The 22,552-nt window shown below is 46.0% G+C and overlaps 1 protein-coding gene across 1 annotated transcript; it reads left to right on the top strand.

The window, feature by feature from the left end:
• Nucleotides 1–237: 237 nt before the first annotated feature.
• Nucleotides 238–21,210, top strand: SESN2 (sestrin 2). The gene is made up of 10 exons (XM_006862219.1): nucleotides 238–426; nucleotides 10,165–10,230; nucleotides 13,727–13,924; nucleotides 14,308–14,490; nucleotides 14,592–14,804; nucleotides 15,396–15,546; nucleotides 16,104–16,222; nucleotides 16,600–16,790; nucleotides 20,002–20,146; nucleotides 20,830–21,210. Exons 1-10 carry the CDS (start codon nucleotides 340–342, stop codon nucleotides 20,914–20,916), a joined length of 1,440 nt encoding a protein of 479 aa, XP_006862281.1. The 5' UTR covers nucleotides 238–339; the 3' UTR covers nucleotides 20,917–21,210.
• The last annotated feature ends 1,342 nt before the right edge of the window (nucleotides 21,211–22,552 follow it).

Here is a 22,552-nt window from a genome sequence, read left to right as displayed (position 1 = left end):
GTTCCGCGGTGGTGATGCTGAGGAGCGCTGGGTTCGCGAGCAGCCTTGGCCATTTAAGACTTCATAGGCACTCTGGGCCGTGAAACCCCCGGCGCCACAGTCAATCACAGGAGCGGGAAACCATTCACGGTTCCAGAATCTCGGTTGGAATAGAGTCTAGCGCTGCAGCGGCCGTTCTCAGATTCGGGGCTTTCGGAGCGTTCTGGAACCTCGACGGGCACCTCAGGGTTTTAGAACCTCCTGTACTGCTCCGAGTCCCGGCTTCCGGCGTGTGTCTGTAAAACACCCGCTCTGGTGCACAGGTCGTCGGCGAGCCGAGGCTGGGTCTTGGCGCTCAGCATGATCGTTGCGGACTCCGAGTGCCGCACTGAGCTCAAGGGCTACCTGCCGTTCGCCCGGGGCGGTAGCGGCGCTGGGGACGGAGAGGTAAGCAGAGATCGAACGACGCCACTCTTCTCTTGAAACCCAGCCGCGTCTGAGCGCCGGGTTGTCCTGAGATAAGTCTGTGCTCACCCCCCGCTACCCCCGCCCCTGGGCTCGGGGGAAGGGGGTGTGAAGAGCGTAACCCAGGGGTAGGGTTGCATCAACTGGCAACCTCGGCACTCGACGCCCCTTCCCCCTCCCCCGCAGGCTGTGCAGTTCTCCCTGGCTCTCTCGGACCCCTGGCCAATGAGAAGGGAGTCTTCCCGAGGTTCTCTTGTGTTTGGTCTCCTGTCGAGAGCGTCTTCAAGTCCAGGCAAATCCTGGCCGGAGCGGCCCGACCACTCCTCCTCCCCGCCCCCTTCAGCAGATTCCCTTCCTCTTGGCGGGGGCAGCCGGGCAGAGGGCTTTTTCTAGGATATGTACCCCCAACGCTGGCCATCGAGTACCTCGGACTGGTCCGCGAAAGCCACGGTTCGGTGCCCCTCCTGCACCCTTGTCTTTCCTGCACCCCCCAATTTGGAGGAGGGGCGGTCGGCTGCGCGAGGGGGCGGGGCCGCGGGCGCTTCGGGGGCTTGGCTAGCTGCTCCGCCCGCGGCGGTCGCGGCCCAAGCTGAAATGAGAGGGGCTTGGATGGGGGAAACCCAGGCTACCGCTCCCGAAAGCCTACCTGGTGTAGTAGGTTGTGCCTTTCGAAGTGATCTGATGGCCCAGAAGTTTGTTTCAGAAGGGATACCACTCAGTTCCTTTCCCGAGCAGTACCGGGAGGGACATTACCTTGAGGCTTAGAATAAGGTTGAGCCTAATCTGACTAGGAGCTCTGGTAATGGTTACGAACTGGGCTGCTAACCTCAAGGTCGGCAGTTCAGTTCGAAACTACTGCTGTTCCGCGGGAGAAAGATGAGGCTTTCTGCTCTGGTAAAGATTTGCAGCTTCGGAAATAATTAATTACCTTATTCCCTGACCAGCGACTTTGAACCTACTAGTGGGTTAAGAGTTGGGCTGCAAACATCAAAGTCGATGGTTCAAACCTACCAGCCGCTAAACGGAAGAAGGAAGAAAGATTAGGTCGTTTGCTCCAGTAATGATTTACTGTCTCTGAAACACTAAGCTCTGCCCAATAGGGTGCTATGAGAAACGGATTCGATAGCAATGGGTTGTTGTTTTTTCCTTTGCTGTAGTTGTTAGACACAATAGTCTGAGGTTGTTTAGTGGTTAGGGCGCTCAACTGCTCCTAGAATGATTGGAAGTTCCAGGAGAAAAAAAATGTGGCAGTCAACTTCTGGAAAGATCTACAGTCTTGGAACTATCGGGCAGTTCTATTCTACCCTATTGGGTGTCTAGGAGTCAAAATTGACTCAGCGGCAGTGGGTTTGGTTATTTTTGGTACAGATGTCAGGCCTGTTTTTTCTCTGAATCCTCAGGACTCACCCAGCAAAATGTGAGCTATACTATTTCCCCATTTTACAGGGTGAGAAATTTGAGGCTCTGGATGGACTTAGGAAGAGGTTTCCTTATCTAAATTCATTCATTCTTTGCCCTGGGTGTCCCTATGATTTCAGAATGTGCTTGGCACTCAGAGTTTTGCTTGTTTCTTTTGTTTCCAGGCAGCTTGGAGCAGGTGTGTTGCTGGGGTTGGGAATAAGAGGAGTCCTAGGCTTGAGTTGTGTGACAGGGAAAAATCTCTGCTCTTCTCTGAACAACATAGTTTCTGGGACTCCTAGTTTCAGCAGTAGATGATTTATGTTCTGGATTTTTGTTAGCTCAAATTTAACCCTTCCCTTTTGGTTTTTGGGTTCTGGTGCTGCTGTACTTCATTGCTGGGTTATTGACCTTGTGGGGTAGTTCTACTCTGTCTTGAATCGATAGCAGTGTGTTTGGTTTGAAATCTTTATGAACGCCAACTGTCACATCTTTCTTCCATGGGGTAGAATCGCTGATCTTTTGGTTAACAGTCAAGTACTTAACCACTGTGCCACCAGGATTCCTTTAAAGATTACAGTCTTGAAGACTCTATAGGGACTGTTCTACTTTGTCCTATCAGGTTGTTATGAGTCAGAAGGAGCTCCTGATTTGTTTTTTTGTTTGTTTGGACCATGGTTTAGGATTTCCCTGGCAAAGAATCACAACTCCTCCTGACCCCTCCACACACACACACACACTTGCTCCTTCTCAACTCTGTGACTTTGACCAAGTCACTTTATTCTCTGAGTCTGTTTCTTTGTGAAAAATGGAACTAGTGTTATTACTAAGAATACCTAAGCACAGGGTCTTGAGCTAGGTTCATGTTCCAACCCCCAATCAATCACTGTGCCACTTTGGCTAAGTAATTAGCTTTTCTGATCACAATTTCTTCACATAATGATTCAGTTGTTACTAGTGATTGGGAAAATGAATTGAAAATACAAGTGAAGACTGAAGCAATGTCTGGAACAAACCTGTTAACTATTGTGAGAATGTGGTCAAGATACATATTTCAGTTTCCTCAGTGTTTCACAGGAGACAGCCTTTGCTTACTGGCCTGAGATGAGAGTCATGCATCCCTCTCTTCCAGTGTCTGGGAAGTAATTTCCTATTGAAGACTCAGATGTGAAGTCCCCTCAACTTCTCATCACTTCATTGCTTGCTCTTTCAGGGGGTCAAGACCTTAAGATATGTGTGTTGAGTTGGTTCTGACTCAAAGTGACCCTGTATAGGGCTTCCAAGGAGCCACTGGTGAATTTAAACTGCAAACCTTGTGGTTAGCAGCCCAGTGCTTATCCTAAAGTCCTATACCAGGACTCCAGTAAATTTCACGGGCTTCACTCTAGTTTTGGTAACATGTTTTCAGAGCTTTATTGGACTGTTGAATTACTTCCTCAAACCAGGGTTTTGAACTGGTTTAGCCTGGTTCAGTCATGGCTAAAGAAGTGACGCTGGAATGGACTTGACTTTTTAAAATGTGGGTGAACCACCAGGGCACTGACCAAAATGGGATAACTTATGGATTGAAGCCCTGCTAGAAACTTTTAATTTCTGCATGTATGTTGCATGGCAACCAAATCTCTTGATCAGATTAAAAAACAAAACAACAGTGCTTGGTTTAAAGATGATGCCCCCGCCCTACCCCCAATTTTATAACCCACTGCCACACTTCAGGCTCCTGAAAGGACTCACTACGCCTCTTCTCTTGTTCTAGGACTTAGACCTGTCATTTTTCCTGTTCCTGTTAGTGTTCTGGATAACCCAAATTTAAAAAAATTCAGATCTGTTCAGGTTTTGCTTTCTCAACAAGGCTGAACTGGCTCAAACCGGTTCAAAGCCCTGCTTAAACATCACTTCCCTCCCCATCAGATAAGTCACCTTTGCATGCCTTCTTCCAGTCCCCTTTTTCCCTGCCTGAGAGCTTTTATCCAGTTGTAGTGAAATGGTTGTGTAATTAGGCATTGGAAATGTCTATCTCACTTGCTAGATTAGAAACACCCTGAGGTAAGGACCCTACCTTCAGGTCTTATCCCCTCCCCATCACTATTCTTAGTCTAATAAATGCTCATAACCATTTGTCCCATAACCACTTAACTGACCCTTGTGAACTGTGCAGGCTTTGATGTCAGATCTGACCTTGTGTCTGTCTGGGAAAGGACCTTTCTGAGCCTCAGGTGAACAGTTTCTAAAGAAGGGATTGTTGTTGTTGTTAAGTGCTATTGAGTCGATTCTGACCCATAGTGACCCTATACAAGGTTTCCGAGGAGCAGCTGGTGAACTTGAACTGTCAACCTTGTGATTCAAACCAACATTGCAGTCCCGCACATTAGCCCACAGTTGTTGTTAGGTGCCATCAATTCGGTACCGACCCATAGTGACCTTATGGACAGCAGAATGAAACACTGCCCCATCCTGGGCCAACCTAACTACTGTTGCCATGCTTGAGTCCATCGATGCTGCCACTTGGCCAATCCATCTCGTTGGGGGTCTTCTTCTTTTTCTCTGACCCTCCACCTTACCAAATATGATATCCTTCTCCAGCGACTGGTCCCTCCTGACAATATGTTCAAAGTATGAGAGACAAAGTTTGGCCATCTTGGCCTCTAAGAAGCACTCTGGCTGCACTTCTTCCAAAACGGATCTATTAGTTCTTTTGGCAGCCCATGGCACTTTCAATATTCTCCTCCAACACCATAATTGAAAGGTATCAATTCTTCTACGGTCTTCTTTATTCCAGCTTTTCCTTGCATATGAGATTATTGAAAACACCATGGCTTGGGTCAGGTGCACCTTAGTCCTCAAGCTGACATCTTTGCTCTTCAGTACTTTAAAAAGGTCTAGTGCAGCAGATTTGCCTAATGCATTACGTCGTTTGAGCTCTCTTTTGTCACTTGTCTGTCACTCGTCTGTTAGTTTGTTGTACTGTGGTGGCTTATGAGTTGCTGTGATCTGAAAGCTATGCCACCGGTATTTTAAATACCGGCAGAGTCACCCATGGTGGACAGGTTTCAGATGAGCTTCCAGACAAAGACAGACTAGGAAGAAAGAGTGACGAACTACTTCTGAATATTTAGTCACTGAAAACCTTATGAATAACCCACAGTAGTGGAGTGAAAAGGACCTTGAAAGCCAGACAGATCTGGGTTCAAATCTCAGACTGATCACTTCTCACTAAAAACAACCACTTGCTGTTGACTTGATTCCAACTCATAGCAACCCTGGCATCCTTGTATGGTGCTGGAGGATAAACACTGGACTGAAAGGTTGGTTTGAACTGCAAGTCAGCAGTTCAAACTCACCAGCGGCATGAGTCGGAACCACCTCAACAGCACTTAACAACAACATAACAACCCTACAGAACAGGATAAAACTACCCCATAACTGTATATTTTTTTGGAAGCAAACTGCCACGTCTTTCTCCCTTTGAGCAGTTGGTGGGTTTGAACCACTGACTTTCAGTTAGTAGTTGAGTACTTAACCACAGTGCCATTAAGGCTCCTTGGTCACTTCTCAATTGGTGCTTAACCTTTGAACCTTGTGAGCAAAATAGAGATCTATCCCCCTTCCTTAAGATCTGATGTGACAATTCAGTAGAACCTGTGTACAAGTGTCTGAGCTAATATAAAAGATAGTTGTTAAGTGTTGTCCAGCCGATTCCGACTCATAGCGACCCTGTATAGGTTTTCTAAGGAGAAGCTGGTGGATTTGAACTGCCAACCTTTTGGTTCACAGTCCTGTGCTGATCTACAATCCCACACCAGATTTAGATAAATTGCAAACTCAGTTTTTTTAGAAGCAGTAATTGGCACTTAACAATAACAACAAATCACATTTCAAATGCTCAGCTACAGTGACTAAAAACTACTATATTTATTGGGCAGTCTAGATGTAGAACATTGCAGCATTACAGAAAAATTCTCTTGGATTGTGTGCGTTACACTGGGATTAACAATAGGAAACTAGATTCAGTGTGTGTCCTCAGAAGCAGATCACCAGGTGTTTCTTGCAGGGTGTCTCAGTGGATTCAAACTGCCAACTTTCTGGCTAGCAACTGAGTACTTAACCCTTTGTGGCTGAGAACTACTAGTATGGCCCCATTTTACAGACGAGGAATAAGACCCAGAGATCAAATCAAGTCATCTGCACCACCACAGCTGGGAAATAGGTGACAGCTGAGATTCTCATGCTCTTAATTCCTCAAGGGCTCAGTAGCTTTACGGTTTTTGCACCTGGGGTTCCCCAGGAGTGAGAAGCCCCTTTCTCTGCCTACAACCCTGGGAACTACTGTCCTCAATCACAGCACCTGTCACACTGTTGTTTTGCATCTTGAGGATGCTGTTGAGTCGGTACCCACTTATAATGACCCTGTATAGGGCTTCCAAGGAGTGGCTGGTGGGTTTGAACCACCAATCTTGTGTTTAACAGTCAGTCTCGTTCTTATCCTACAGTGCCATACCAGGACACCTCCAAAAGATTGTAGTCATGAAAGCCGTGTAGTTCTACCCTTCTCTTGGGGTCACCAGGAGTTGCAATCTTCTTGACAGTAACTGGTTAATTAGTTTAGCGTGGTTCCTTTCTTGAAAGTCAGCTGGGCTTGTGAAGTACTTGCTTAGGCAATGGGGGCCAGTGTTACTGCTTACCATTACCATTACCCTGTGAGTCAGGACCAACTGGACAGCACTTAATACACACACATACCAGAAACAGGAATCAATGGGGTGCTAATGGTTAAGTGCTTGGCTACTGGCAGAAAGGCTGGCAGGTTCAAACCACCCAGAGGCACCTTGGTAGACAGGTCTGACATCTGCTTCTGAGAGGTTACAACCTTGAAAACCCTATGGACCCATTCTTCCCTGCACAGATGGAATCCCTATGAGTCAGAATCGACTCGCCAGCAGCTAACAAGTCCAGTATTGGGAGAAGAGCTGGTTTGGAGGAGTCATGTTTTGACAGTGGCACCCTACCCTATATGCTTCTGAAGTTCTGGGTGTCCAGGTTAGAGACTCATCCAGAATACAGGCTGTGCACTGTCTGTTACTACTGCCTGGGTTGCTGACCTCCTCACCGCTGTCCCCACCCAACCCTCATCCTCCCTGACCCGATCCTCCTCTTCCCCATCTCTTCTCCTTTAGGTATCAGCTCAAAGATCATTTTTGCAGGGGCTTTCCCTGGTGGTGGTGGTGTACCATTGATTTGATTCCAACTCATAATGACCAGAGTCTAGGGTTACCAAGACTGTAAATCTTCTCAGTGGCAAGGAAGGGACAAAGCCTCATCTTTCTCCTGAGGAGCAGCTGACAGAGTCGAACTGCTGACCTTGCAGTTAGCAGCCCAATGCTTAACCATGGCTCTTGTCTGGTGGTGAAGGTGGTTGTGTGCTGTGGAGTCAGTTCCGGCTCATAGCAACTCTGTATAGGGTTTTCGAGGCTATAAATCTTAACAGGAGCAGAAAGCCTCTTCTTTCTCTGGTGGAGCTGCTGGTGGATTTGAACTGCTGACCTTATGTTTAGCAGTCCAACACATAACCCACTATGCAACTAGGGCTCCCATCAACACAAGCTCAAATACTGCACACACACTACTCCGTAAACCCCCTAAACACACATACACCATCATAACAAAACCTCATGACTGTATTTCATTTATTTTGTAGAACTTATTATTTGCAATCCTTTTCATCAGTTGTTTATCTTACTCCATTGTACTGTAAGTTCTATGAGGACTGAGACTTTGTCTTTTCATTGCTGTGTTCTGGCTGCCTGGCAAATAGTCACTAAAAATATTTGTTGGATGAACAGATTAATTCTGGTTCCACTGGGGAAATCACTCAACACAATACATTATACTTGGAAAAATAATCACTAAATAGTACAAAACAGTAGCCCTCCACCCTGACTAGATATTATGCTGAGGCCCTACTATATAGATGTTGTTAAGTGTATGTAGATAGGCCCATTAAATTAGAATTTCTGGGGTTTTGTTTGTTTTTTCAACTTCTCTAAGGGATTCTATTCTACTACAGTAGTCCCTCGTTCATCTGTGGTCTTGCTTGCTGAGATTTCAGTTGCCCACAGTCAATCATGATCCCAAAATATTTGAACTGCATGCCATTCTGGGTAACATGATGAACTCTCATGCCATCTTGCTCCCTCTAGGCTTCATCCTCACAAGTGGGTGAGCAGCTGCGGTATGCGACACGTTAACACTGCCTGCCCAGGGTACCCCGTGTACCTATCTTATATAATGTATAGGTGGTTTCAGGCATCTCCTGGGGGTCTTGGAATGTGTCCCCCATGTACACAGTCTGAGTTGAGAAACCCTTGTTTAAACAATAACAATGAGGTTAATGATAGCTGACTTGATTTCAGGCTTATAGGTACTGAACTAAGCATTATCTCATTAAATCTCATGACTACTCAGTGAGAGTAGGTACTATTATCCCCATTATTTGGTGAGAAAACAGGTTCACATAGCTAGTAGATATCAGGTAATTCAAGACCAGGCAGTTGTGTCCAGAAACTCTTAACTCTACTGTGATACTATTAATAATAATAGCTGTGATTGTTATTAAGGCTAAAAATGTTAGTGTCTCCAGACCCTTCACTTCTAGACCCACAAATATCAGCTTGTCCCCTTGGCAGCTCCAGGAGAGAATTGAAGTGAGAAGGGCTCACTGAGCTGCTCCCTTCACCTCCCAGCACTTCTGATGGGCCAGCCCTCCTGCCTGTCCTCCAGCCCTGCCCCACCCCTCTGGTTTCTATCTGGCCTCAGCTCCCCTGAGGGGGAGGCCCAGTTAGTGGAGTCAGCAGTCCTTATCTCCAGACGGTACTGCTGGGCTTTTTCCTTCAGGAGAGGGAGGAGGGAAGCTGAAAACGGAGTGCTTGTGGAATGTGGTGGTTACTAGGCTGGACTTGGACCAGTTTGGACTGGTAGATCCCAGAGGTGTGGACTGAAGGGGGCCTGAGCCTTCAACCCAGACACCTTCTTTGTCTAGGATTGTGAGGCACAGAGGATCTAGATTACTTTCCCAAATCTGGATTTTAATGGGGGAGGAGAAGGGATGTTTCTAAAGGGTGAGAGGTCTGACTTTGGTTTAGATAAACAGTTTCCAAGGCTAAGGCTTCTTTTCCTCTTCTTATTCTCCTCCCAGTCCCAATGAACAAAACAAACTAATTAAAAAAAAAAAAAAAAAAAAATCCTCCCTGAATCTCTTTCTAGAACTAGGAAGAAATTCAGTGAATATAGGACTGTTGGCTTCAAAGAGTCTCCAATGCCTGCACACAAGAACACTCCCTCCCACAAGTCAGAATAGCTGCTCCCAGCAGCCTTGCGTACCCTCCTCGTTTCCTCCACTCCTTTCAGCTTTCTATGTTTTATTCACAGAGAATGTTTCTCATATGAATGACCTGACCCTGCTCTTAACAAAATGTGGTCTTGTAGTACGAAAACCTAAAGCAAAATAATTAGAAGATCGTGTTTTCATGAGTGAAAACTAGGCATTGTGGGGTCACAGAAGAGGGGCCTCCTGAGGGCCAGGAAAAGATTCCAAGACCCTAAGGGAGTGTAATAGTTAGCTCTGCAAAAGGAGTAACCAGTCAAGTCAGAGGGCAGTGGGCCTGGGCCACCAATTTATCTAAAGAGTTGTAGGAGGTTCAGGCAGGGTTTTCCGCCAGTTGACAAGATTTGTACCGCAGGAAGTTTACTCTGACTTCTTGGTAGAGTATGAATAGGAGAGGGCAGGAAGATCATTCATGGAGCAGGGTGGAGTGGAGAGATCCCCAGACAGGCGATGATGGTGGTAATCTATGAGTTGGCAGCAATGAGAGAAGTGAAGACAAAGGGTTTGTTGAAACCCTATCAGCAGTTCTCTAGAGCACTTGGTTACCAGACACTGGATACAAATGACAGGGGACTTTTTCCTGGCTGGGAGTAGTCAAAACATGCCTTGTGGGGTTTCTTCAGGGTTGCCGAAAAGGTCCTTCCCTCTGGTCACATCCCAGAGATGTGCAGCTTGGTGGTGTAAAGATCTCTTTCTACCCAGCAGTGTTGGGGTACCTGGGTTGCTGCCCAATTCCTGATGAAATCAACTCTTTCTTCCTTACCCTTTCTCTACCTGCCAAACAGGGTGTGTACCTCCCAACTAGCTCCTCCATGTTGAGTGTGCCAGAAAGATGGTTTTGAAGTTCAGTGTGGTCCCTTGTGTGAGGTGGAGGAAGTTGGAGAGATAACTATCCACTTAGTCTTCTTTATACCAACTAACTATGATATATCTTCTCCCAGGAGCAAAGGGAGAGACGATCCCAGCGAAGCCATCGAGGGCCCAGTGCCTTCATCCCGGTGGAGGAGGTAAGCATGGTAGGGGTTAAGAGTCTTTAAGGAAGAAAGGAAGGGGCATTGGGTGGGCAGAACTCCTTTCCTGTCCCTTGACATAGCAACTTTGAAACTTCCCCGTCAGATTCCTGACTCATTTAATCCACAAAACAGATCTGCAAAGTAGGCACTATCAACCCCATCTTACTGGGTAGGAACTGGCTCAGCATTAACGTGATAAATAATACAACTAGGCAGTGGCCAAACTTTTGATCCCCAAATCAGTGTTCATTTTTCCTTAAGAAGACAGAACTGTCCATGCTTATCTTCTTATTCTTGATGTTAAGTTCCCTCGAGTCAGCTCTGACTCATAGCCACCCTGTATAGGGTTTGAACCCCAGACCTTGTGATTAGCAGTCCAGTGCTTACCCTCCAGTGCCACACCAAGACTCCTTGGTAGTGTATTTGTTTTAAAAAGTTTTTTCTGCTTTTAAAGTAATGTATATGATCATTGTAAAGGTTTATCAATGTTTCAAAAGCCCTTGGTCTCCTAACCCCCACAGAATAAGATAATGACAACCATTTGCCACTATTTTCTGGACTTTTTTTTTTCCAAACAGATACTTTCAGTACAAAACCAAGGTCATAGTTTACAACTTGAATTTGTTTGTTTTCATTAGCAATGCAACTGAGACATCTTTCTTCTACTGAGTCAGGTCATTGATTCATTTATTCAATGCGTATCTGCTGAGTGACTAATCTGTATGAGGCATTGTTCTAGGTGTTAGAGATACAGCAGTGAACCAGTCACAAATCTTTGCCTTCATGGAGCTTACATTCTAGTGTGTGTGTGTGTGTGTGTGCGCGCGTGCATGCGTGCGTGTGTGTGCATGCACACCTGTGGCAGTGGGGAGGGAGGAGTGTATTAAAACAAACAAAAAAACCCAAGACTACTGCCATCAAGTTGATTCCCATTCATAGTCACCCTTATATAGAGTTTGTTGTTAAGGTGCTGTCAAGTCGGTTCCGATCTATAGTGTCCCTATAATGGAGTTTCCAAGGAGAGACTAGTAAGTTTGAACCACTGACCTTGCAGTTGAAACCAACCTTGCTTATCCTACAGCGCCACACCAGGACTCCTATTTAGAGTTTACAAGACTGTAAATCTTAATGAGAGTAAAAAGCCTCATCTTTCTCCTGCATAGCTGCTGGTGGGTTTGCACTGCTGACTTGCTGTTTAGCAGTCCAGTGCTTACCTTACAGGGTCAGCAGTCCAGTGTTTATCCTATAGCACCACTAGTTTAAAATGCATGTGTGGAAAAAAAGTAGTTTCCTCATTTTCTTTTGGCTTTCAGTCCACAAAGATGCATTTTGTTTCCTTGTCCTTTGGTTCTCTAAACTGTTCAAATGCCTGACTCTCCCTCCTCTTTGTAAGATGAAGAACCACTCACTGATTTCTTGTATCAGTAACCCAAAAATTTAAAGTATTATTGTTCTTGGTTTTGTTTTTTGTTTGTTGTTGTTTTCTCCCCTTTTATAAATAAAGGGAAAAAAATAGATTTGGGGTTAATTTGCCATTTGCCAGATCTGTAACGTTGAACAGAAAGCTAAATTCTGTGGGACAGGATGTCCTCATCTGTTAATTGAGAACAATAGTGACATTCCCTCACTGGACTGTAGAGACCTCATTGGGAGAATGCAGGACAGTTCCAAGTTCCTCAGCAGCCAGCATGAAGAACACATTCTGGAAGTGTGAACCTTTTCACTGCCCGCCCCCACCTCCCCGCCTCATAGTTTATGGATTTGCAATGTTAGAAGGAAAGCTCAATGAGGGCAAGAGAAATGACTTTAATCTCTATGCCTAGAATTCTAATTTCATGCTTGTTCTGAGGATTAAATGAGTTAATGTGGATATATAAAGTCCATGAACAATGGATAGCACGAAGTAAACATTGTTGTTGTTGTTAAGTCATAAGCTGTCGAGTCGGTTCTAACCCATAGCGACCCTGTATAGGGTTTCCAAGGAGCAGCTGGTGAGCTTGAACCACTGACCTTGCAGTTCATATGGCTTTGCAGTCTGGTCCATTAACCCACAGTGCCTCAGTAAGCATTGTTAAGTGTCATCCAGTCAATTTCGACCCATAGTGACCCTGTATAGGGTTTCCAAGGAGCATGCTGGTGTGCTTGAACTGCTGACCTTACAGTTCAAACAGCTTTGCAGTCTGGCACATTAACCCACAGTGCCACACCAGGACTCATTATATAGGAATTACTTTTGTTGTTAAATGCCGTCAATGCAGTTCCGACTTATAGAGACCCTCTACAGTGTTTCCAAGGAGCAACTGGTGGGTTTGAACTGCCAACCTGTGGTTCAAACTAACCTTGTAGTCTAATGCTTATCCTACAGTGCCGTACCCGTACTCTAAAGGGCAGCAGTAGGCTGCATGGGCTGGAATGTTATATATGGAGTACTGTGGCTCTGTAGGATAAGCATTAGACTACTAACCACAAGGTCAGCAGTTCTGACCCACTAGCCACTTCTCAGGAGAAAGATGAAGTTTTCTGCTACTGTAAAGATTTACAGCCTCAAAAACCCAATACGGGTCCCTAAGTCAGAACTGACTTGAGGGTAGTTAGCAACAGTAACGACTTTATTATACCTAGATATGGGATGTATTGGTGGTGGGGTTGGTGTGTTGTGCAGTTGGTTCCAACTCATAGTTACCCTGTATAGGGTTCCAAAATATAAATCTTTCTCCCATGGAATGGCTGGTAGTTTCAAACTGCTGACCTGAGGCTACCAGCCCTACTTGTAACTAATGTGCTACCAGAGTTCCTTTGAGGTGTACTAGATATTTGGTTTTCGGAGTTCTGGTGTGGCGCTACAGGATAATGTAATGGACTGCAAGTTCAGTTTGAACTTCAAGATTAGTGGTTCAAACCCACCAGTTGCTCTTCAGAAACGTTATATAGGATCAAAATGGGTTGAATCTGACTTGACAGCACTTAACAACAGAACAACAGCAGATAATTGTTTAATCATCTGCCTTAGGCTGGGTTTTCAAAACCAGTGGAAACACACACACACACACACACACACACACATATATATATAGAGAGAGAGAGAGAGAGAAAGTCCCTCTTGAGTGTCCATTATATTGGGAGCAGGCCATGCCCTCAAAGAAGCACTCTTTTAATTGATTGGCTGCTCATAGCCAATCATCACAAAGTTGATTGTACCTGTAATAAGTTTCATCACCATGGAAATAAGCACATCTCAACTGCTAAGCCTCTGAACATCCTGGCCTAGTCAAGTTGACATAGAACCCTAACCATTATATTATCTTTTTTTTTTTTTTTTCCATTATATTATCTTAATTCCTTCCCCTAGTCTCCTCTTTTTGGGAACACAGAAGTTGTTTTTCATTTTTTACTATTACAAAGCCACCCGAATGAATATGAATGAAAATGTTGACTCCCTGGTGGGGAGGGCTGCAGGGTAACTTCTGTTCTCCTCACCTTTTCTTTGTAGGTGCTTCGGGAGGGAGCTGAGAGCCTGGAGCAGCACCTGGGGCTGGAGGCACTGATGTCTTCAGGGAGGGTGGACAATCTGGCGGTGGTGATGGGTCTGCATCCCGACTACTTCAGCAGCTTCTGGCGCTTGCACTACTTATTGATGCACACGGATGGGCCCCTGGCCAGTTCCTGGCGCCACTACATTGCCATCATGGTGAGCCTGCCTGGATTTGACTCTTAGAGACGTTGGACCCTCCTGAAGGGGCTTCTTTCCTGACGTCTCTCCATTGGGGGCTTCCTGAGTTGGCTCTATAGATGAGAGAGGAAGTATAGAAGAGAGGAAATTGTACCTTCATCTGACCAGAGAATTTTCTATTTTGAAGAGAAGCATCTTTAGTGCCTATTTTATAGACTGAGAAGCTGAGGTGCAAGAGGGATCAGATGACCTGCCCAAGGCTACACAGTGAGCTAGTGGCAGAGCTAGGGTTAGAACTTAGGTTTCCTGCCATGTCCTGTCATGTCTCTTCTATGGGGTATCTACCCTGAATAGGGCATAGAGGAGGGAAGGTGACCTTGGCTCTGTCCTTGACCCTACAGGCTGCTGCCCGCCACCAGTGCTCCTACCTGGTGGGCTCTCACATGACTGAGTTTCTGCAGTCTGGCGGTGACCCTGAGTGGCTGCTGGGTCTCCACCATGCCCCCAAGAAGCTGCGTAAACTCAGTGAGATCAACAAGTTGCTGGCACATCGACCATGGCTCATCACCAAGGAGCACATCCAGGTGCAGTGGGCAGAGAGGCAGGTCCCCGAGAGAGCCCAGGGGCTGGGCTCAGGGCAGCTCAAAGGCAGGCATTGAATGGGTCTGGCCTTCTTCCCTTCCAGGCACTGCTGAAGACCGGGGAGCACAGCTGGTCCCTGGCTGAACTCATCCAGGCCCTGGTCCTGCTCACTCACTGCCACTCACTAGCCTCCTTCGTGTTTGGCTGTGGCATCCTTCCTGAGGGGGACTCAGAAGGCAGCCCTGCTCCCCAGGCACCTTCACCCCCCAGTGAGCAGAGTAGCCCCCCTAATGGGGACCCATTGAACAACTCTGGGGTAAGTCACCACTGGCTGAGTGTTGGTGGGGGAGGAAGCTGGCAGGCATTGGTACTTTGGTAGATCTCCTACTTCCTTGCTTCCTTACATTGAGAGGCGCTAAAAAAGTTATTTGACTTTGAAGCTCAGTTTCCTCATCTGTGAAACAGGGATAAAGAGGATTGTGATGCTTACATCACAGGGCTTGTGAGGATTAAATGACAGAACCATGTGACTGCTGCTCAGCATATAGCTCCAGAGGTTCAAAGTTTTTAGTATTTCAAAACTGAGTTTAAAATGTATTAAAAATTTTTTTTTTAAGTTTGTGTAATGGCCTTGTTAGGTTTAATATAATAATACAGATACTTTAAAAACATCTTGCCTGTGAGGGGAGTTGATGCTCTATATAGAAGAAGAGGTGTTTATTTGGTAGCTTCCTAAGCTTCACTTTCAGAAGCCAGGTCATGTGAGTTGCTCAGCATGTGCCTGCTACAGAGCATGCGCCAGGCTTTTACAGTTCTCCAGGAAGCCTGCATGTTGGGAATGGTGTGTGGAGCTTATTGGGGCCAAGGGTGGAAGAATAGATGGTCACCACTGGGCCTCCTCCACCAGGGCTTTGATGCTGTACATGATGTGGAGGCTCTGATGGAACGCATGAGGCAGCTTCAGGAAAGTTTGCTGTGGGATGAAGGGGCATCCCAGGAGGAGATGGAGACCCGCTTTGAGCTGGAGAAATCGGAGAGTCTGCTGGTGACCCCCTCAGGTACAGTATCCCCGACACTCAGGTTCCTGGGGCTGCTGCTGCTTAAATTACTTCTGGTGAGATGTAATCATCTCCATCTCCCGGACCTTCTCTTTTCTGGAGGCAGCCAGGTTTCGGCCACTTATTCAACAGGTTTCTGAGCATGGGTTTTGAAGTCAGTCTTGGGTTTGAATTCTGGCCTCTTCCCCTTCCGGACTATGTGACCACTGACAAGTCACTTCCTGTCTTAGGGCCTCAGTCTCCTCACACAAGGATTGGTGTATAGGATAAATGTGGCAGCAGAGGCAAAGCTCTTAGCACAGAGGCTAGCCAAGGATAAGCAATTCCTCTTAAAAACCTCCGCTGTTATTATTGCTATTATAATTGCTGGGGGCACTGCCTCTCCTCCTCTCTCAGGGCTATACCCCAGCTGTCCTGGCCCCAACCCACTGTTCTGAGGGCCTTGTTCTGATCCTTGGCTCTGTGCCTTCTGCTGTCCCCTATTGATAATCCTTAGAAGTCTGTGTGTGTGTTCATGCATCAGCCTCATGGTGACCTCTTTCTGACATGCTTTTCAGCTGACATCCTGGAGCCCTCTCCACACCCAGACATGTTGTGCTTTGTGGAAGACCCCACTTTTGGATATGAAGACTTTACCCGGAGAGGAACTGAAGCACCCCCCACCTTCCGTGCCCAGGTAGGCTTTTCCCTAGGAGTCTTGGCTATAGTTCCAGAAGAACAAACAGGTAGGGAATTGATGATTTCAATGGTTATGAAGTTGGGCACATCTTTTCCTACCTGGAATCCCTCAAGATTCCATAAAGAGAGGAGAAGACCCTCTGAATTCTGAAAGAACTGATTTAAGCCCCAAGCTCAGGGAGTTCTGCTCTTAGGGAAATGGTCATCTCCATGATGCGTCCACCTTGGCTTCTGTAGCCCTGATGTAAATAGCATGTTTTATTTGTGGGGTGGGAAGGAGACGTTATAGAGAGCAAAGGTGTGCATCAGAGGTCCAGCTCTGTCAGCCTTGGATCCCAAAGTTCCTTCTCACTGACTTCATCCTGTGTCCCTCAGGATTACACCTGGGAAGACCATGGCTACTCACTGATCCAGCGGCTCTACCCTGAGGGTGGTCAGCTACTGGATGAGAAGTTCCAGGCAGCCTATAGCCTCACCTACAACACCATGGCCATGCACAGCGGGGTGGACACCTCTGTGCTCCGCAGGGCCATCTGGAATTACATCCACTGTGTGTTTGGCATCAGGTAATCACAAGTCCCCTCTTCCAGGGTGTGTGTAGGATGTACAAGTCCTGGATTGGAACTCATGGTTTTGTTTCCTTGTTCTTGTTTTTTTTTCTTTTCCTTTCTTTCGGTCTATACTGTTTTTCAAAACAAACTGATTTCTTTGCTGATTATAAAAGATAATAAATAGAAGCGCTCTTTGTTTGAACCTGATAAAATAATTATATTTGATGTTTTATTTACATTTCAAGTAGCAGTCCTTTCCTTAGAACAGATTGTTGTTGTTGACATTAAGTGCCATTGAGTTGATTTTGACTCATAAAGACCCTGTATAGAGTTTCTGAGGAGTGACTGGTGAGTTTGAACCACCAACTTTGCAGTCCAGTGGTTATCCTACAGCATCACACAAGGACACCTAATAACAAATAAGGACCACATAATTACCTATAAGGAGTCCTGGTGTGGCACTGTGAGTTAATGCGCTAGACTGCAAAGTCATTTGAACGGTGGTTCAAGCTCACCAGCTGCTGCTTGGAAACCCTTATACAGGGTTGCTATGGGTCATAATCGACTTGATGATACTTAACAACAATAACAATCTCTATATAGTGCAGTCTTGGTGTGGTGCTGTGTGATAAGGCACTGCATCATAAGGTTGGTTTAAACTACAAGGTCAACAGTTTAAACCCACCAGCTGCTTATTGGAAACTCTATACAGTGTTTCTATGAGTTGGAACCAACTCAACAGCACTTAACAACAATAACAACATCTCTACATAAGGAACTTTGGTGATGCTGTGGTTAGCTGTTAGTTGCTAACCTCAAGGTTGGTGGTTCCAACCCACCATCTGCTTCATGGGAGACAGATGAGGCTGTCTGTTCTCCCGTCAAGATTGACAGCCTCAGAACCCTGTATAGAATCAACTCAAGGACAGTGGATTTGATGTGTCTGGGTTTTTGTCTCTGAATAGTACAATGTGATGAATTATTTTCATCTTGTTTAGCGATTTCCTAGTTTTGTTTTTTTTTAAGAAAGGTTTCTCTTTTTTTCTTAATTGATAGGATCATACTCAACATATTCTGCAACTTGCTTTTTTACTTAATGATCAATTGTGAGTCACCTTCCTTTCAGTATCCTTAGATCTGTTATGTTTTTAACAGCTACATGATATTCTGTTATAGCTGAATCATAATTACTCAAATCTTCTCCTATTGGGTATGGTGGCTTACAGTTTTTCACTTTTAGAACACCATGGGTACTGACTAGCTTTAGAAAGAAATCTTTTCTATATGAGAAATGACTTGCCAAGAATTTCATAGATCAACTTTTTTTTTTTTTTTTTTTACATTAAAAAAACCTAATTTCATACTCTGGATTATGGAAAATCTGAAGCTTAAGGAGAATAGCCATTGCATAGAAGTCTACCACTCCATTACCTCCATCTCCTGAAGTGGTTTTCTCTGTCACCTTTTTTCTTTTCTATATAGTTGAAACAATAATGCTCATTTTATTTTTAAAAATCATAATATATAAAAAGAAGCAAATGGCGTGATTTTAGAAAATTACAAAAAGAGATACCAGCAATCACCCACAGATATGATTACAAAACTCGACATGTTAACCATGTTTTTGCCTACTCCTTTAGCTTACTTTACTCATTTAATAAAATGTCATGGTATGGTGCTATATGGTATGCAAGGATGGTTTGATTAGAAAGATTGGAAGTTCAAACTCACCAGCCACTTCTCAGAAACGCTGTACAGGGCTGCTGTGAGTCGGAACCAACTCTTTGGCACATAACAACAACAACATATTCCAGTGAACACATTTGTTTTTGCTTTTCTCACTTAGCAGTTTACTCCAAGCATCTAAAAGATTACCCCAGATTTAAAAGAATGTGCACGTTCCTTGTAGAAATCATGTTTCTGAGTGAGCTGAGCTATACTTCATCCTCTTGCAGTTTTGGAAACTATAGGGGAGACCAAGGATAGGTATCCTAGAAGGTAGCATCTTAGAAGGTGGCATTGGGTAGTCCCTGCCCAGCTCTAGGCCTAGGCTTCTCCACCCTCCATGTGGTTCTTGTTCCCATAGCTTTGTCTTTGTCTATCAATTTTCATCTACCCTTTCCCATCCACATTGACCTTTGCCTGCCCTGACCCACTAGACTGGGGAGTGGACTGTGTGCCTTGTAGACTTATTACCAACTTTGACTAGAGCAAGTTCAGTGCCTTCTTCAGACTTGAGTTTGCCCATCTGTAAAATGAGTACCAGCTCCTTTTGACCCTTTCCCACTTGCTTCTCCAAGGTGACTATTTATACTCACCTCCTGGCCTACTTTCCATGATCTTTACTGTAAAGTCGTGAATGTGGCCATGAAACCAGGCAGAGCTAGGCTTGAACCGGATTACCAGTTAGTTGCCTGACTTCACTTTCAAAATCTCAGTTACCACCCCTTTCCAAGAATAAGACTCAATGGGAATACACGCTCTGATTGGTGACCACGCTCGTTACTGATAAGTGAAAGTGAAGAAAAAACAGCAGTGAAGCTGTGAGCTAAACCCTACGATGTTCAATAGACTCCTGTGAACACAAGTGGAGACCTGGTTGTCCAGCAGTGTGGCAAGACCTGGGGACTCTAGGGCCCAGAGTCAGTGACATAGCCACAGAGGACTAGAGTGGAGAGTGAAGCATCCAGCTGATAAGAAGAGAGGGCATATGGACAAGAACACCCACACTTACAGATAATACCCACTTGACCTGGCTTCGAGACTGGGGACGAGAACAGGCTCGCAGGGTATACCCTTTGGTTGTTTGATGATGCATGGAGGGGATTGTAACCATGGCAATGAAACGATATACAATAGGATGAATGTAAAGCTAATGTTCTCCCGTGTAAACTGTCACATAATACACAATAAAACATTTAAAAAAAAAATCTCAGTTCCCTTATCTATTAAGTGGGGCTGATGAAATAGTTTTGAGGATTCCACAAAATACTGGGCAAATAGTTAGTGCTCAATATAGCATGCTTATTCTCTGTGAATCCCTATGAGTCTGGAGGCCAGTGCCATATGACACCAGCTTTTTCTAGAGGACCTGGTGTCTTGTTGCTTACTGCCTTCTGCCTAGTCTCACCACTCTGTTCTTTTCTCAGTGTGGCAAGAGCGGGGGAGGGGAACTATTTCTGGAAGTACAGAGGCTAAGTGACCTTATTGGGGCCTTTCCATCCAGGTATGATGACTATGACTATGGGGAGGTGAATCAGCTCCTGGAGCGGAACCTCAAGGTCTATATCAAGACGGTAGCCTGTTACCCAGAGAAGACCACCCGGAGGATGTACAACCTCTTCTGGAGGCACTTCCGCCACTCTGAGAAGGTACAGTCCGTCAAGGAGGGAAGGGAGGGTCACCCCTTCAGGGAGGTGCTGAGGCTGGTGAAGCAAAATGGAGTAGACAAGGCCAACCAGTGGAATAGAGGTCAAGGAATCAAGAGGACCCAATCAGGAAGTCTGAGATTGAGTCTATTCGGCCAGCTGGAACACTTGGGCCTATTATCCTGGGTTTAAGTCTTATTCCACTCTGTGATTTCAGGCCCCATTTGCAGGAATATGTTTAATTGCTTCAAAGCGTCCTCAGCAGCCTGGTGGACCTGTATTAAATGGTAGCACTATTGTTCCCTTACTGTGTGATCTTGGGCAAGTAACTTTGCCTCTCTGACCTTTTTAATTTTTTTACAATGGGAATAGATATTGCCTACATTTCAAGGTTACAGGGAGGATGAAATAGATTTAAACCCAAGATGTCTAGTAGGTGCTCAGTTAGTCGTAGCTCTTGTCATTAGTTTGGGAAGATAAAGAGACTAGCACTACATGACAAGGATGAATGTGCTTGAAATTCTTCAACAGTTGTTGTAGCAAATTGCTCAGAGCCTTAGAAAAGGCAGGGTATCTCTGTAAGGAAGGAAGGGGACAGGGTGATTGGTCAGGGACGGTGACAGTCTGGAAAGAAAGAGAAGGACAAGAGTAACTCAGTTGCCAACAAGCCATTATCTGTTCCCCAGGTCCATGTGAACTTGCTTCTTCTTGAGGCCCGAATGCAAGCTGCCCTGCTCTATGCTCTCCGTGCCATCACCCGCTACATGACCTGACTCCTGTGCAGGACCTAAGCCCGGAGCAGCTGACCCTGCAAGGACTTCTGTGCCTGGAGACAAATCCAGACCCGTTTCCTGGCCCATGCCCATTCACCCGACTCCGGGGGCGAGTGGGCTTGTGTGTGACCCCAGCCTGAGTCATACCCTCCTTTTTGTCACTGGAATGGACAGGATCACTGCCCTAACTCGGGATCCCAGAATTGGCCCCTGGAGCTGGAAGAAGACTAGGAGACCTCAAGGAGGCTACACCCTTTTTCCTGCCTATGGGCCCAGCAGGCTAGGCCCCAGGCACCCGAGGTGCTGTGTCCTCCCTGGCTGACCCTGAGAGAGTTGCTGACAGCTCCAGAGATTGACACTCCAGGCAGCTCTGCTCTCTCTCCCCGTATTCCCAGATTTCATTACCTCCTGCCTGCCATTCACCCATCAATGTGAAAGTCAGGGTCCCAGCTGGTCTGTATGCCTGGCACCCTATTATCCTGCTCCACTGGGCAGTCTGAAGGCCCCCAGTTACCCCAGTGTAGTGGGGTTTTTTGTTTTGTTTTGTTTTTACTTTCTTACCCCTCTTACCCTTTTACTGATAGTGTGGGGCCCCAGGAAAGAGGCCAAGCACATCACAAAAGAAGATGTATCTCTAGACACTTTGGACTTGTTCTTCTGAAAATGAGGGAATATCAGATCAGTGTCTGATCTCTGGTCCTTTCTGGTTGGTCAAACCTCCTTCCTAGGCTATAGTCAGTATCTGAGGAGGGAGGAGGGGAAAGGGGGAAATCTGTTTTCACTAGAGTTGTCCCTGCTCTGCAGAGGCTGGTACCCTAGTCTTTCATTCCATTGGCTTTGCCACAGATGTTTGCCTAAAAGTTGAACCTTTATTGGAGACTCAGATGGCACTGTGGCCCAGTGGGAGAAGCAGGAGTCACCAGCATCCTTGTTTGAGCCCTGCCACCAGCCAGGTGACCATGGCTGTGTTACCAAACCTCTTTGACCTCCTCCGTTTCCACAGTTGTAGAGTAAAGGCTGTGTCTGAGATGCATGGACTCTTCACTCTGGGATTCTCAGGCAGGATCTCGAAGGCCTCTGGGGAGCGCTTGCCTGCTGTCAGTCTCTCCTGTCTGTTCTCTGTCCCAGCGTCTGTCCCCTCTCCTCTATGTAAGGCAGGTTGCTTGGTGGCAGAAGTAGCCCAGGTCCCAGGCACTTTCTATAGCAAACAAGCTGTGAATGCTAACCTCTCTTGCCCTTTTTCCAGTAGTGTTTGCCTCCTCTCTAACCTTCTTGGAGGTGACTGAAGAAAGGCAGGGGCCAAGATGCTGCTGTTTCTGACTTTTCTCTCTGCAGTGGGAAGGGAGAGGAGCTGGGTCAGTGTGCCACATTTCATACCCATGCAGGCATGGGGAAGCAACTGACAAAGAAGGTGGGCGGGAGGGGTGGGACTTCAGCATTGGGGTTTGGGTTCTAGAGGAGACATGATGACTCTGAATGTCCCCTGGATTGGGGTGGGGGGTAAACCAGTGTTCAAGTGCAGAAACCTTTGGCTTTGCTATCCATATGATGACAAATAAAGGTTCACAAGGTTGTGTTTTGTACTTCTTGTTTATAGCCTCTTTTTCCACTCCCCGAGGGTCATGGTTCACCTGGT

The sequence above is a fragment of the Chrysochloris asiatica genome, unplaced genomic scaffold (assembly GCF_000296735.1).
Source record: "Chrysochloris asiatica unplaced genomic scaffold, ChrAsi1.0 scaffold00047, whole genome shotgun sequence".
Lineage (NCBI taxonomy): Eukaryota > Metazoa > Chordata > Mammalia > Afrosoricida > Chrysochloridae > Chrysochloris > Chrysochloris asiatica.
The sequence above is the reverse complement of the archived record's forward strand: the minus strand, read 5'-3'. Positions and strand labels throughout refer to the sequence as shown.

Bases quoted from the DNA above. Each gene is read 5' to 3' on its own strand.
- SESN2 (XM_006862219.1), top strand. From the start codon at position 340: ATGATCGTTGCGGACTCCGAGTGCCGCACTGAGCTCAAGGGCTACCTG. The intron at 10,231-13,726 runs GTAAGCATGGTA...TTTTCTTTGTAG, and splicing joins CCTTCATCCCGGTGGAGGAG to GTGCTTCGGGAGGGAGCTGA. The intron at 14,491-14,591 runs GTGCAGTGGGCA...CTTCCCTTCCAG, and splicing joins TCACCAAGGAGCACATCCAG to GCACTGCTGAAGACCGGGGA.